The sequence below is a fragment of the Ochotona princeps genome, chromosome 25 (genome assembly GCF_030435755.1).
Source record: "Ochotona princeps isolate mOchPri1 chromosome 25, mOchPri1.hap1, whole genome shotgun sequence".
NCBI lineage: Eukaryota > Metazoa > Chordata > Mammalia > Lagomorpha > Ochotonidae > Ochotona > Ochotona princeps.
This window is the reverse complement of record NC_080856.1, coordinates 16,088,990-16,103,902: the sequence shown is the minus strand read 5'-3', so window position 1 is coordinate 16,103,902 and position 14,913 is coordinate 16,088,990. Positions and strand designations below refer to the sequence as shown.

General features: G+C 40.1%; 1 protein-coding gene across 4 annotated transcripts in view; it reads right to left on the bottom strand.

The window, feature by feature from the left end:
* Window positions 1-208: 208 nt before the first annotated feature.
* Window positions 209-14,913, bottom strand: part of NRCAM (neuronal cell adhesion molecule) — a 229,535-nt gene continuing 214,830 nt past the window's right edge. For all 4 annotated transcript variants that reach the window (XM_058681470.1, XM_058681471.1, XM_036497245.2 and 1 more), the window contains 3 exons: window positions 9,917-10,048; window positions 8,929-9,007; window positions 209-2,056 (listed from right to left, as the gene is read on the bottom strand). In XM_058681470.1, coding sequence (XP_058537453.1) covers window positions 1,819-2,056; window positions 8,929-9,007; window positions 9,917-10,048 — 449 coding nt within the window. In that variant the 3' untranslated portion in view covers window positions 209-1,818. The remainder of the gene's footprint in view (window positions 2,057-8,928; window positions 9,008-9,916; window positions 10,049-14,913) is intronic.

The window sequence follows — 14,913 nt, the reverse complement described above, 5'->3', positions numbered from 1 at the left end:
GGTACCAGGCACCAGACCCATTGTACCCCACAGGGAAAGCTTGCAAGGTTAGCTAGAGGCCTCTTGTCAGTATGTAGCAAAATCCACTACTGCAGATTCACAGCAAAAAGGCAGTGGTGGGAAGGGAACCTAACAGGTATTTAAGCAGAAGCTTTCCAATCCTGAGCCCTGCAAGAAGGAGCTTAGTTCTCATACAGCACAACATAAACACTTTTGCATGTTTATTTGCATGTCACACCTATAGGCTTATTGCATCTACACTTCAAGTGTATTTACAAATTCAACACAATATCTACATATTAAAAGCTTTACTTAAAATTAAACTTGATGCAAGTTATGAGGAACCAATTGATTGGCAAATGAAACAGAGCATTCCTTCAACCATAGGTTGTTATAGATGTTCATATCTGGAGGTAAACCATTGAAGATAGAGTGTTTAACAGTGGGATAGACTATAGATGTGAAGGTATATTTACTTTTTAGGCTGCAGATGCAGCATTGTGGCTTTTTAAAGCACTTGTTGGAGTTTCCTAGATGCTCAAATGTGTCTGCCACCATTTGCACACAAACATGTATTACTTCATGGTGCAGAGCATTTCAGAAGCTCACGAAGGTAAAGTCTTAGCACATGGTGTATTACTAGCATTGGAACGCTGCTGCGTGTTTCCAGTTTCGGAATAACCTGTTTTTTTTTCTATGAATTGGCTACTATGCTGACATCTGTTTAACGGAATGAGATTTGTTTTATAGAAACTAGGGAAGACTACAAAATCGTCCTGTATTCCAATTGGTAATAAAGTTTTTCTTTCTAGACTTTATGGGGGAAATGCTCTCTGAGATAAATTGCCCTATGCTTCTGATTTTCACATTTCCTTCCCTCCCTCACCCCAGCTCTGGCCCATCATTGCAGCTTTCACTGTCTTTGCTTCTAAAAAGCAGCCTGGGCAGTAATCCAGTTGGCCATAATGGCTCATATGGTGTGGAATGCTTCCTGTCTGAAGGCACTACATGTGTCTTGACCTGGGTTTTCTGGAGTCATTTCTGAACGTTCGAGTGATTTGTGTTTGATGCTTTCTGTGTGGCTTCACTGCTGAAATGCATCGTGAAACACATTGCTTAAATCTAAAAAGAACCGTAGGCAGAGAGAGGGTAGAAAGCAGAACATTGTGCTGCTGTAACACATGGCGCATGAAGAAGCCTAGAAGTAACAGGAGCCAAGAGCAGGGGACAGAGTCTCACAAGCATCAGCAAATGCAACGGTCAGAATGAACTCATTTAGCAAGTAGATACTGTACACACTCTTCCTACCAATCTCCCCCAAAAGACTAACCACAGCTAGTCACAGTCACCCATTTCACAGCAATGCCCACCAAGACACTGAAGCTCTAGAGAACACTACACTCTGGACAATGAAAATGGAATTCATATTCGGGGGGCTCTGCTGAGGATAGTATAAACAGAGTACCAAACCATATTTGAATAGCGTACACAGGTATGCCCTTTACACAGGTAGCATTTTTCATGCATCAGGTTGAACTGTATTCCAAAGAGGAAATGACATCATCTGTTGCTGATGTTGTGTTATTTCTATGAGTTCTGAGAAATGAAGACTATCCATCTTGAGCAGAAAATGTGCACTGTGCATTCCAACTCACGTGAACCGGCCTGAGTCGCCTTCTAGCTCTAACTGCTCTCGTAATATTAACATACAGCAGAAAACAGACCTTCCACTTGTATGTTCATAGCATGAGAGAGCTGACAAACAAGTGCTTAAGAGAAATTCTTGAGAAATGGAATCACGGCAAAGAGCTGGAAGGGCTAAACAAAGGAATTCATGGCATTGACAGGGGAAGGGGCCTCGGAGCTCTCATTCCCTTCCGCTGGTTCTTTCTCTTTCTTACCACTGTACTGTCCAATGAAAGAGCCATCCTCATTGAACTGCCCATTCACTCCCTCTCCATAGTCCACTAGGCTGTCGTCGCTGTCTTCCTTTTTCACAGTCCTGTCTGAAGGTGTGCGACTTCCTTTTTTCAAAGGCTTGTGGTCCTCAGCATCGCTGGAAGAGAAGAAACACTTCCGTCAAGGACAGCAGTCAGGGCACTTGCTGCTTGCCTAGTTTTTAAAGATCATGCATGCAGGGATGGACCAAGCATTTGGAGTCCTGAGCGTCTTAAGTGAAATCTAATTGTCAGACTGACTCCAATGGTTTGGATGGCATTGCGATGACAATCGGGTGCAGAAATGGTTGGCCCTTCAGTAGAGTGAATGGTGGCTATTGTGCATGTTAATCTCAATGGCAGTTTCTCAGTCCTAACTGGAAAGCAACCAAGAAATAATCACAAGCATTAAAAAAGGGAGAACTGAGGAGGGTTGGAAATCATCACTGTTTTTGAGTTCCAGAGAGTGCGAAGGCAAGCACTCATGGCAAGTAGAGGAGTTAGTATGTTAAACTGCACAACATCTCTGATTCCTTGGAGATGGATGGAGCATGATCTTAGTTAACAGTGAATATGGATTTTTTTTTCTGAGCTAGAAGAAGCAAATTCCTGCCTTTCAAATAATTTTGTTATTGCGTTCAGGCTGGACTTGTAAGCTTCAATCTTACCTTTCCAGAGACCTACAAATCCCATTAAAAGGATGCAGAAGAAACAAATGAAAATTGCCTAAGAAGAAAAGCAAAATCCTTATACGGAGAGTGCATAGTCATGTTTTACGTGAGAGTTTCAGTAAATGGGTGAAGACACACCTAAAGGCACTAGATTCTAAAGAACGTGCCAGTAGATTCTAAAGAACGTGAACTCTTCAACATTTTTTTAAAGAAAAGCACTGTGATTAGCTTAGTCCTCGGTCCCCCCTCTCCTAGGGGCCATGCAGTCTTCTCCACATTGCACGCGGCTCTGAGGAGGCATGTGAACAGACTGACAGGACTCTCTGATGAGTGACTAGCTGCTTCTCTGTGGAGTCCCTAAGCACAATTTCTGGAAGCACAAGACCAATCAGTGCATTTCATGTCATTCATTCACATGACCATAACATTAGCTATACATACTGGCCTACTGCTTAACAGGTAACATTTTTGGGGGTCGTGGGAAATGGAGGGGAGTATACAATCCAACTGTCTTTTTAAAAAGTTTATTTTCATTTTCTTGAAAGGCACAGCAGTTTTGTTTCCTTTCAAGGCATAGAAACGCAAGGAAAGTAGAAAAGACATACAAAATTTAAAGTATTAAAAGGACAAATGTAACAAAGAGGTCCCTTTAGCTGCAATATTCCATCTGGTTTGTATTAAAACTTCTTAGTTTAAAACTTCTGATGAGTCAGTGACTTTTTTTTCTGGCCAAGACATAAATGTTTTATGATGCATAAATATCTTAGCTTTTTTTTTTTTTAACTTCAACCAAGGGTTTTGATTTTTCTCTGGAAGAGAAAATCTTAAGGCAGAGAAATAATGCTACAATATGAAGTTGTCATATATTGTGGAAAATTACCTGTCTAACACTACACAGTTTCTTGTCACAAACTGACTAACCCATGTCATCACTGCTCATAAACAACTGGTAATTATTAGAGAATCTTTAATTGATCTGCATTGGGATACTTCTGAGGACACAGTATCCAGTGTCCAATTTGTTTCAAAAACAGACTGTACAAAACCTCTGGGATTTAATTACCAACCTCTAAGTTTTACTTGCATACTTTTGTGAAACACTGCTCATCAGTTGATGACACAGGTATCCTCTTAAAGGGTGCGATAATGGGCAGAGTTTACTCACCTGGGTTTGAGTGATTTGTCTAAGTCTGGTTTGTAGAGTGAGTGTTCCCAAGAATGCAGGAAATTCTAGTCTGGCTTTTCCTTCAGCCTGCCTTCAACCCACTCATCTTTTCATCCAATAAAAGATATTGAGTGTCTATTACGTACACAGTGTCTATTATGGGCATTAGGAATACAGCAACATAACAGATTAAAGAACAATGACCTTGTTGAGTTCACTTCTAGTGTGGGAACACACAATTTTAACAGCATAATGCCTGAGGTGGGGGCAGGCCTGGTATATTCTGAGGGCAGCAGGCAGTTGGGGTAACTGGAAATGCAAGAGTTAGGGCAAGGGGGGTGTCGGGCAGGGCCAGATCAAGGACCTGCGGGACATTCTAAGGACTGCCTGCAATGGAGGGGGTGTGAAGCCCCTGCAAGGATTCCAATGCATGAACAGCCTGATAGCCTCACATTTAATTTATACATTCTAAAGTGTGTGTGTGTGTGTGTGTGAGAGAGAGAGAGAGAGAGAGAGAGAGAGAGAGAGAGAGCGCGCGAGAGAGAAACTCCTCCATCTGCTGATTCTCTCCCTAACTTCCTGTAACACCTGGGCCAGAGCCAAGAGATAAGTACGTGCCCAGGTCTTACACACAAGTGACCCAAACACTGGTGCCATTACCGTTGCCGCCTCCTAGAGCTGGCTTGAACAGGTTTCTGGAGTTAGGAGCCAGAGTTGAACCGACACCAGGTGCTCCCATATGGGATGTAGACATCTTAAATGTTAGGTTAAAGTCTGGCCTCTCCTTACGTTTGAAAACCACTACTTCGTTATCAACATTGGTAACTTATCCTAGAGGGTTGGGTTTAGGAAACTCCAGCAAAACTGTGTCCAAGCCATGCATGAAAAGCCTCTGTGGCTGCTTTCTGTGTCAACAACAGACCTGCAGAGCTGCAGCAGCAGCCCTGTGGCCTGCAACATCTGGAGTGTTCCTGGTGTGCCATTTACAGAAAGCACTCCCTATCCCTTGCACTGAGGGGGTAGGGAGGGTTACTGCAGTAATCAGAGGACACAGGGCTTGGGCCAGAAGTGGAACGTTGTAGAAGGTACTGAGGGATCAGATTAGAGACCTGTTTTGAAGGTAAAACCAACAGGATTTTTTTCCTTATTGGAAAAAATTACAGATAAATTTATTTTACAACTGAAGTCCATCTATAGTTATTTTAAAAATAATATACACTACCTAAATTTTTTAAAATCCCACATGAAAGTTAATTTTACTTTTTTAAAAAATTTTTATATATATATATATTTTTAATTTTACTTATAAACCCCTTTTTTCCTAATCATTCACAGCAGATTTAAAGGAACTGGTTCACTAGTTATGATTCCATTATAACTGGTCAAATTCTGAACAAGCCTAATATTCTATTTTGGGGAGGAATTATTGATATGCTTGAGATATGCGAAGTGCTTTTGTAGATTATGATCTTGGCTGGATCTTTCCAGAACACCTGCCACTGTACAAGACTGTTTATATACAGTGGCAGATTTCATTAGGGTACTTATTTTTTGATTATCTATGAGCATAGAGAAGAGGATGCTGAGGTTTTCAGTCTGCACCACAAGAAGCTTAGAATCACCACTATGACACAGAGCATTATGCAGTGTAAGATCAGTGGCTTCCTGTTGGACATGTTCAAGTCTGGACATATCAGACGAACCACTTCTGTGATCAGTTTATGAGGCTAGTACAACACAGTTCTCTAAAGCATCTGGGAGTGACAATTCTCTCTCTGCCAGAGTACCTACAGGCCTCTCACATAAGGATACTAAAAAATCAAAACAAAACGAAACAAGAAGACTATGAGAAGACAAACCATGGGCTAACCTCATTTATCAACATAGATGGGAAAACCTCAAATATCTCTTAGGCAAACTGAATTTAGTAGCTACTAGGAAGATCATATATCACATGCATATGTGGTTTATTTCAGAAATAAGTTTTATCTGGCATTAAAATATTGATTGATGTAATTCATCATTTCAGAAGAAAATGACCTTATGATTAGCTTACCAGCCTATTGCGATCAAAGTATGTCACAATTTTACTGACATTCATGACCCCAAAACTGTTTCCAACCCATCAGTTCTTATTTATTGCCATCATGATCTATTCTGCTTACAAACTGATGACTGTGAGCAGAATAAATATGAGGCCTGGAACAAATGTGATGCTTCGTTGCATCACTCAAATCTTACAAGTGTGGGCCAGTATGTGCGCAACAGTGTCATGTTCATGTGAATGATATGGTTTCCATGGCAAGTCCACTTTGTTTATGTGACAGTTTACAAGTTTAAATGCTGTGGACATCTGCTTTGTGACTTAGGTCCATTTGGGTTTTCAAACGGATGGTTCTAAAGAATAAGAGTATACTTACTCAGCTGGTTGTACTGTTTCTCTGATTTTTCTACATGTTAGTATGGATGCAGATCCTACTGTCTGTATAATCAAAGAAACAAACAAAGAAAGCTGCAGGCTTCCACCGGAGAGTAACTGCTTAAAAGTGAGTGTTGGAGTAAGAGTACAGGGTTATAGCAAATGAAAAACAAAACAAAACAAACACAAACAAAACATCAACTTGGGTCACCGCTGAAGTTCCAGCCCTCTTTGCACTAGGACGCCTCCTCGGAAATGGCATCCACATCATGAGGCTGGAAGATGAGCAAATCCCAACGGGAATGAATTTCAATTTGGCCAACAGCACCAATTTTGTGTGTGATTGGCTTAGCAATTCATTTTCAGAATGAAAGAGAGTAAGAATCAATCAAGAACATAGAGCTCAAAACTCCCAGAAGGTGCAAAATAGAAAAAGGACTCGGATGACTTAGTGAAGAGAACATTTAAATGTACCGTTAATAGGTCTGTAATAAATAGCTGGAACCATTTTCATTAATTGTGACATCAGAGATAATAAAAGGCTCCTAATTTTTTTTTTAGATAAACAAGAAACCAAAGAGAAACATTTTGAAGCAATATTAGGAAGTTGGTCAGCCACACTATAGGGAAAGGCGGTTGGAAGTCTGGACAGGCAAGTTCACCTGTAGTATTGTCCTTGGAAACTTTCAGCTTCATTTGAACAGAATAAGATCATTAAGTTTTGAGTTAAAGACACTGGCCAGAACCTTGTTTCCCTGGGCTCCTTCCAGATCGGTGTCATTGCAAGCATGACAAGTTTCTGTCTCCACACCAATTGCGTTTATGCTCAGTAGGCCCAAATGAAAAATCTTCGCTGAGATACTCAAGGGCCAAGCCAAAGTCAGCCATTTGAAAATGCTTCACCGGCACAGCCCCGCACATGGATCAACATTTGTACAAAAAGACACGTACAAATAAAAGTCAGTCCAGCAATTGTGATAGGGTACCAAACACCCACTAGATACTGCTCTGGGACCAAGTCATATTAAAGGTTGTTAGTAGGTAGCTCATAGCATAAAAATCACACAATTGGAAACAATCCATTGAAGATCATTCAATAATTGAAGAACCTAATGTATAGGTGAAAAATATCTTAAAGAATCATGGTCAATGGCTGAGTTGCTCGTAGAACTAGCAATCCCTTGATTCCAAGCCAGTTCACAAAGTTCAATCTTTGTGTGAATCAAGCTGCACTGGAATCGAGAACAGACCCACCATCAGTATCTTAGCAAGTTCGTATTTGATACCTATGAAATGAGCAGCGCATCACCAAATTTGTACAAGCATGGCACTGTCGGACAGGGACCTGTCCACATGTGGACAGTGTACAAAGGACAATGATTTCGCTTTAGTTCATGCAAATAATTTTCAAGACATATTAAACATTGAGTTTCATTACAGAACAAGGAGGAAGTGGTGTGCATATCTTGTGGAGAACTGCAGCTACCAGGACTCTAAAGTAAGAAGTCATTTAGTAATATCAGCTCACCTGCTTTACGGAAGAAATACAGGGGCTTCTGTGGACTACTCAATGGTATTATGGAAACCTGTTGTGTGGATGGGGTAGGGGCTTCACAAGTTTGCAGCTCCAGAGCTCTCTTGTGATACATTTGTTCTGTATTGTAAGTCACAGAAAGGCTGAGTGATTTTAGAACTCACAGTCATCTCTGTTCAAGAGGATGACAGTTTAGGTGCCAAGAAAACAAAGGCAAAAACATGGCATCTGCATGGAAAACTGTTGAAAATATTTGTTTTTTTTTTTTCTCAACAAGTTCTATATAGCTCATCTTTAAATCAAATCACTCTCCATGATACAGATATAATAATATCAAAATCAAGCGCCACAGACAGGTAAAAACTGACACAAATATTTCATCTATGAATGTCCTTTCCAGTCCAACAGTACAATGTTTTATTTCACCTAAAAGCCTTTCTTTCCTGCAAAAACAGCCTCAATGTGGGCTCTACATGTTTAAGACTCAGTGCTTGCTATGATTAAGAGGATTATAAAGGGGGAAACTAATATTCAAATCATTTTATATGGAGACATACTGTTAGGGCACGAAAATCTCAGGATTTTAGTATAAAAAATTTTGTTTTGGATTTTAATCATATCCAAAATAAACATTCATTTTTTTTTCTTTGAAAAGAGCCACTCACCTAGGAAATAGCACCTTTGTTGAAAGAGGGGATTTTTTTTTAAAATGTGGCCTATAATTTTGCTCAGTGATGAGTTAAGCCAAGTATGTTCCTGGTTTGTCAAAGTGCCATGTGGCTGATGGTTATGCATAAGGAAGTGATGTATGGAGAGGGATACGAGCATTGCTAAGGAAAAACTAACGTAGTACCTGAAATTAAACAATCTGCTAACACCAATTCTATAAAAACAATTTCCTTTATGCTGCCATTTCTGAAGGGTCTTCCTCACAATGGCACATTGGTTTTGCTGAACCGATCAATACAGGGCCCCTAGATGCATGACAGGAGTGGGGTGCCACTCTGCCTCGAAGCCCATGGCCAAAATGGAAACGGATTTATTTTTAATGAAAAATGAGGATGTTTTAACAGTGAGAGACACATAAACACTGAGCCACATCTAAGGCAAACTTGACACACGCCATACCAGGTACAGCACGCTGCTGGGGGCGAGGGCCTGAGCACAGGTTGAGGCAGGCAAGTAGAAGAGGCAGGACTCACCTGTACTCTCCAAACGTTCCATCATCTTCCTTCATTGGCTGGATTTCTGGGTCGGCGTGGGCGTCTTCCTTTTCTTTCACTAAAAATTTCAAATTGATGTTATTAGTCATGAATCCCTTGTTTCCTCATTTACAGTTGGCAAGAGTACGCTGTTTAGATATACAGTAGTGGAAAAGAATTCTTGATATAGTAAAACATAAGGTTTTTTTTTAATTATGCAGAATGCCTACTACCAAAAAGCTATGCAAGAATTAAGAGTTTTCTGCACTAAAATAAATTTATTTTTGAATTCCATGTTTCTGCAAACATTTGAAATATCCTCACATAACCATCCAAAGAATGTGGTCATATACATATTGTGATGTTTTGGGCATTTTTAGGCAACCTGTTAGCATGAACATTTTCTAACACATATGTTATCCTATAATGTGTATGCTAACACTTAAGTGCCCTGATGATGAAGTAACTTTGGTTTGGGATGTCATCCTTATTTTATCAATCTATGGATTAGCTATGCTACTGGTTACAAAATGTTCTTCTAAGTGTATTCTTTTGAAAGCATTTTTCTTGCAATTGAAGGTAGGATGGTCAGGCAAAATGATTATAAATTCTTTGGGCTCACTAAAATGAAGAAATAACCAATTTTACCATACAGGCAAAGCAATGTTATACATTCCTATATCAACACTCGGTTCATGCATTAGTGGATGCAGCCCTGAAAGCTTAAATGAAGCCTCAAGCAGCAGACTCAACAGTATCTTCGGCAAACAGATTCACTTACTGCTCCTCTCAAGGCCTTCTGATCCTCGACAACATTCACACTGCTGTTTTATAAAAGGGGATCAAACGCTGTTTGAACAGAAAATCCACGTACCCGGCTCTGGGAAGGTGTGCTGCTGCAATCTATGGGATGACTCTCATAATTGCTTTTTAGAGAAGTGGATCAGTAGGTAGCATTATAAAGCAATTTTTCATCGTCTTTTCTTACCTGGATATTTACCACCTTTGTTTCTTCTGATGAAGCAAACGATCAGCAAGATGAGGATGAGGAGAGCAACAGCGCACATGAGGCCGATGAACCAGCCCTGAGTGGCGATATCCACCTGCCGGCTTGCCATCGCTGCAAACACACCAGTGTGATTGAGGGGAATGCATTAAAGCGAAAACAAGAATAATGTCATCTCTTGTAGTAAAAAAAAAAATCAACTATCATACTCTGTAGTCTTTTACATATTTTCCATGGGGCTCCAAAATGGGACCTTTTTAGTTATCTATCAGGAATTTATATATATGTAGTTGGAAAAATTATCATCATTATTTGATGGAGCATTAGGCCCCCAAATGTAATGTAAATTAAAAATGTTAAGAACAAAAAAAAAAGAGGTTATCTTAGTAAAAACAAAAAAGAAAAACCGTCACTTAAAACATTCAGAGAGAGAGAGAACTGTTGAGCGCTAATAAAATGAAATCGTATCAAGCTCTCGTGAACATTGTGTTCTTAATGGAAACCAATCCTCTAACCAGTTAAAAGGTTTATTGTTTACAGGGCAAATTATACATTGTTTAACACAATGATAAGAACATAAAGCTGGATTTTAAACAGAACAGAATGTATACATCTACTGAGTATTTTTCCTTCAAATGAAACCAAGCCACTACAACGCTGCTGCTGTTCTGCAATGTTTCAGGAATCTTCTGTTAAAAAAAAACCAGTTCACACAAAAAAACTAGCCTTATTATTTTATATAACACCTCAAATTTATACCCCAAATATTTGCTATCTCCTTTACAAGAGTTTGGTTCTGACCAGATTTTTCTTAAGTCTCAAAGGATCAATATTTTTTATTTCTTAGCAACCTTTCAAAAGACTTGGAAATATATGTTAGCCAGCAGCCTCATTATTGGAATAAAGGAGCAATTTGAAGAGAAAATACTCATTCACATGTATACTTTTTCTTTACACTTTCATCTGTTCTCTTTGCATAAATAAACATGAAGCCTCTTATTTAACCAGTCATAGTATGCAAAGCTCCTAAGCAAACCAGGGTAATGAACATTTCTCTTATTATACGAAAGTGTCAATCATATGGGACAAAGTGCAGCATCAATGGCTATTCAGACATGCCCATGCGGATTTGTTTCAAGGTTGGTAAGAATTCTTTCTTTCAAGGCCTTCAATTTTTCTCTTTTGACCATAATAATCAAGGGAGAAAGATTTCATTCTTTTCACTCTATCAGCATGCACATTTCATGCATTTAATTTGACTGAACTTCCTCTGGATACATTTCACATAGTTGGGTCAGATGTGTGTGAGCTCCGGGCACAGACATTAACAGCGTGACTACATGTATCCCAGGTTCTGCTGCATGTTGCAAAAACAGCATTTCATTATTTCTTTTTCTCCCCATGAAGTCTGGGGAGGCAAATGAAATGCTGCAAATCAAGTGTGAAGAGGAATGTTGAAAAAAATGTATGGAAGTACGTTTGAGGACTATGGCAAGAAGTACAGGTTACCTGGAAAGCAATCCAAGGCCAAAAGCTCTTCCCTGGAGAAGCTCCCATGTGCCTCATTAACTCAGAGGAGCTTCAAGTTGCACCAATAAGACACAAGTGGAGCACCATTACAGGCAATTTTCCCCTTCCATTCCTATATACACACATCCCACAGTCATCATGATGAGGGTGAAGATGAGGATAGTAACAGCTAACATTACTATATGCTCAGCGCGGTTCTGAGGGCATAATCTCATTTAATCTTCACAACAATCCTTTGAGGTAGTCTTTGGGAATAAACCTGTGTCCAGGAGTTGGGATTTGACATACTAGCGAGAATACACTACTAAGTCATAAAACTCTCTGGCTCTAACGCATTCCGGAAAGCATGTTCAGACAGCGAACAGGCGAAAGTCTGAACAAAGGCTCAAAAGCTACAGGAACGTCCCATACAGGGAGAATCTATTCGATTTCTTTCCATTCACACATGATCTTTGTGTTGCATTTTCTTCCAAGCTGAACTACAGGCCAAGTGGTCTCTTGAAGCGCTTGACGGAAGTTACAGAGTTCTTGTTTCTAGAATGCTGAAATGGTCTTGTCTTACATGGTTTTAGCATTTACACTTATCCTCGAGCTGAGGAACTGATAAAGGAAAGATGCAACTGATAAAGGCAAGATGCAGTAAGACGCTCAAATATGAGCACAAATGTTTTCCTACCAAGATGGTGACTGGCCAAACTGAACTGCTTGCTGGCAGCTTGCTACTGTGTAATTATGCAAAGACTAGAAATATTTGTTTGACAGTTGGAAACCAAATATCCAAATTGACTGAGTTTTTGCCTCTATGTCTGAAGAAGAAAGAACTAAATATCTGCTTACCCTATTTAAGATTAGACAGGCACAATATGTTAATGTATATACACACACATATACACATATAATACAAATGCACCAGAGGTTAATGTGAAACAGAAATTGTGTTGATAAAATTTCAAGTGACTTCCTACCTATATGAGCAGGAATCTAAAGCCCAGAATGACTACAAGAGACATCAAACCTTTCAGAACACTCTAAAATCATCCCAACCATAATATAGAAACTCAAGTCACAAACACAACTGTGCGTAGCACACACACACACACAGCCACAAGCACATGGAATGAAACTCATGGTTTTTTGGTAGACTCCAGATTCCCATGAGTGGGTATTAGTAGGAAAAAAATGCAGAGTGAAATAGGATTTTCACTTTATGTAAAATTTTTAGTAATAAAATCACATTACATATTCCGTAAAGTGATAAAAACATACAACTATGGAAATCGGAAATAAGGCAGAGGACTGGATGTGCTGTGTTTCCTGGAAGTTTGTTTGGACAACAGTTTTCAGCTATTGGGTTGCTTGCTGTGTTAGGGAAGACCTGGGCCCCATCGTAAGAGGTCTCAGAAGAAATATGTTTGAGTTCTCAGAATCATAGACTAAAAACAATGATGAGATGGGGCAGGGAGATGGGCAGAAATCGGTATTTGTCTGGGTCTGCTTAGGAAGAATCCCTTACACATAAAAATGTCCTGAGAAGTTAAAACACTTAGAAATGTTCTCAAAGGGAAAAAAATGAACTTGACAAAAGTTTGGACAACAAAAGCTGTTGGGACTAGTCAAAACAAATCTTCAAGTCCTCTGTGATATAAGAAGAGACTCAGTAGAAGAAGTGGCATAGAGTCATTGAGAGGTCATGATAAGCTATACCTGGCCATAGCAAGGTGTGGCAGCATTTATGGTAGGTCATACCAGGTCATATCTGGCCATACCTCGTATGGTGGCATGCATAGGAAGTCATGGTAGGGCACACCTGGCCATAGCAGGTGTGGCAGCATTCATGAAGTCATATACAGCAGCATGGGGAAGGAATACAGTACTGGAAGAAACTACAATCCTGTTTGGCCTTTGAAGGAGAAGATGACGAAATGAATCTTAAAAATCCAGACTATAGGGGCCCAGTGCAGTGGCCTAGCAGCTAAAGTCCTCGCCTTTTACGCGCCGGGATCCCATATGGGCACCGGTTCTAATCCCAGCAGCTCCACTTCCCATCCAGTTCCCTGCTTGTGGCCTGGGAAAGCAGTCAAGGATGGCCCAGAGCCTTGGGACTGCATCCGCGTGGGAGACCTGGAGGAGGAACGCACAGCACCGGCCGTTGCGCTCACTTGGGGAATGAATCATCGGACGGAAGATCTTCCTCTTTGTCTCTCCTCCTCTCTGTATATCTGACTTTGTAATAAAAATAAATAAATCTTTAAAAAAATCCAGACTATAAAATGCAGAGATGCTATCCTATTAAGAATATTTATGAAGCCAAATAAAGATCTGAATTGAATCTAGGTTCCTGAAAGGAGCAGGACTCAGAGAAAGCAGCAGCTCAGGAATGCAGCATTTAAAAGCCAGCCAAACAGCAAGTTTTCCTGTCATATGCTGGCATTCTTACACCCAACAGCAAGTGTGGAGGAGCAAGAGGAGGATGCTGCCCATGGGAGTTCACCAAGCAGTCTCAGAGACAGAGCCACAGAAACTGGGAGAAGAATGGAGGTGGAGTGACAGGAGGTTGAGGATTTTGTGATATGGATGGCATTTGCTCCTCGGGATAATATGCAAAATGAAGTCATTAGGGTCCAATCAATCTTTGTTCCTTCTAACAGTTATACACATATGTAAAAAATGACACTCAGCAGCGTGGCCTTCTCCTGTTTTCATCACCGGGACACATCTACCCAACATGACCACACCCCTTGAACTGTCTGGAATCTCTTTATTGGAATTGTTAAGTATTAGATCACTAAGGAACAATCAGTTTGCTAAAAGGCTTGTTTTCTATAAAAGGACGAAAAAAATGTGGCTGGGATGCTACTTGACTTTGAGGGAGACTAACTCTCCTGCAAGTTGGCGGCACACACGGAGCCTTTATGGCTCCATAGAAGGCAGTCCCAGGCACTATGGAAATGGTCATTTCTGAGACAACCTGTTCCCTTCAGTGTGGGTCTTGGCCTTGGTTGAGACTTGAATCCCATCTTTCTCTGTATTCCTATTGGTGGCGTCGCAGACACTACATCTCTCTGAGTGCTGATATGAGGTGTAAGAGGGCAGAAACAGTGTCTGTGTCCCAGGATTGTTGTAAAGACTGAATGAGAAAAACCACTTGACTAGCCTAAAGTGGAGGTAAGTAAATGCCCAGCCCCTGCCAGCTGTGCGTGCATAGAAAATCTACTTAGCTTTTAGTATTTTCAAATTAAAGCTTACCAATAATACAAAGAAGAACCTTATAAAACTGCAAACTATTGGTAATCTATTTCCTTTTTATGGCTAATATAGTATTTTGTTGGAACTATGAATATTCAAGGAAATGAAACTAAAAGGCACAAAACAGCAGGGAAGTATTTTTTGTTAAAAACATTATGATTTCAGCAAATGGAGGTTTAAAAACTACATCTGATGCTACAGAA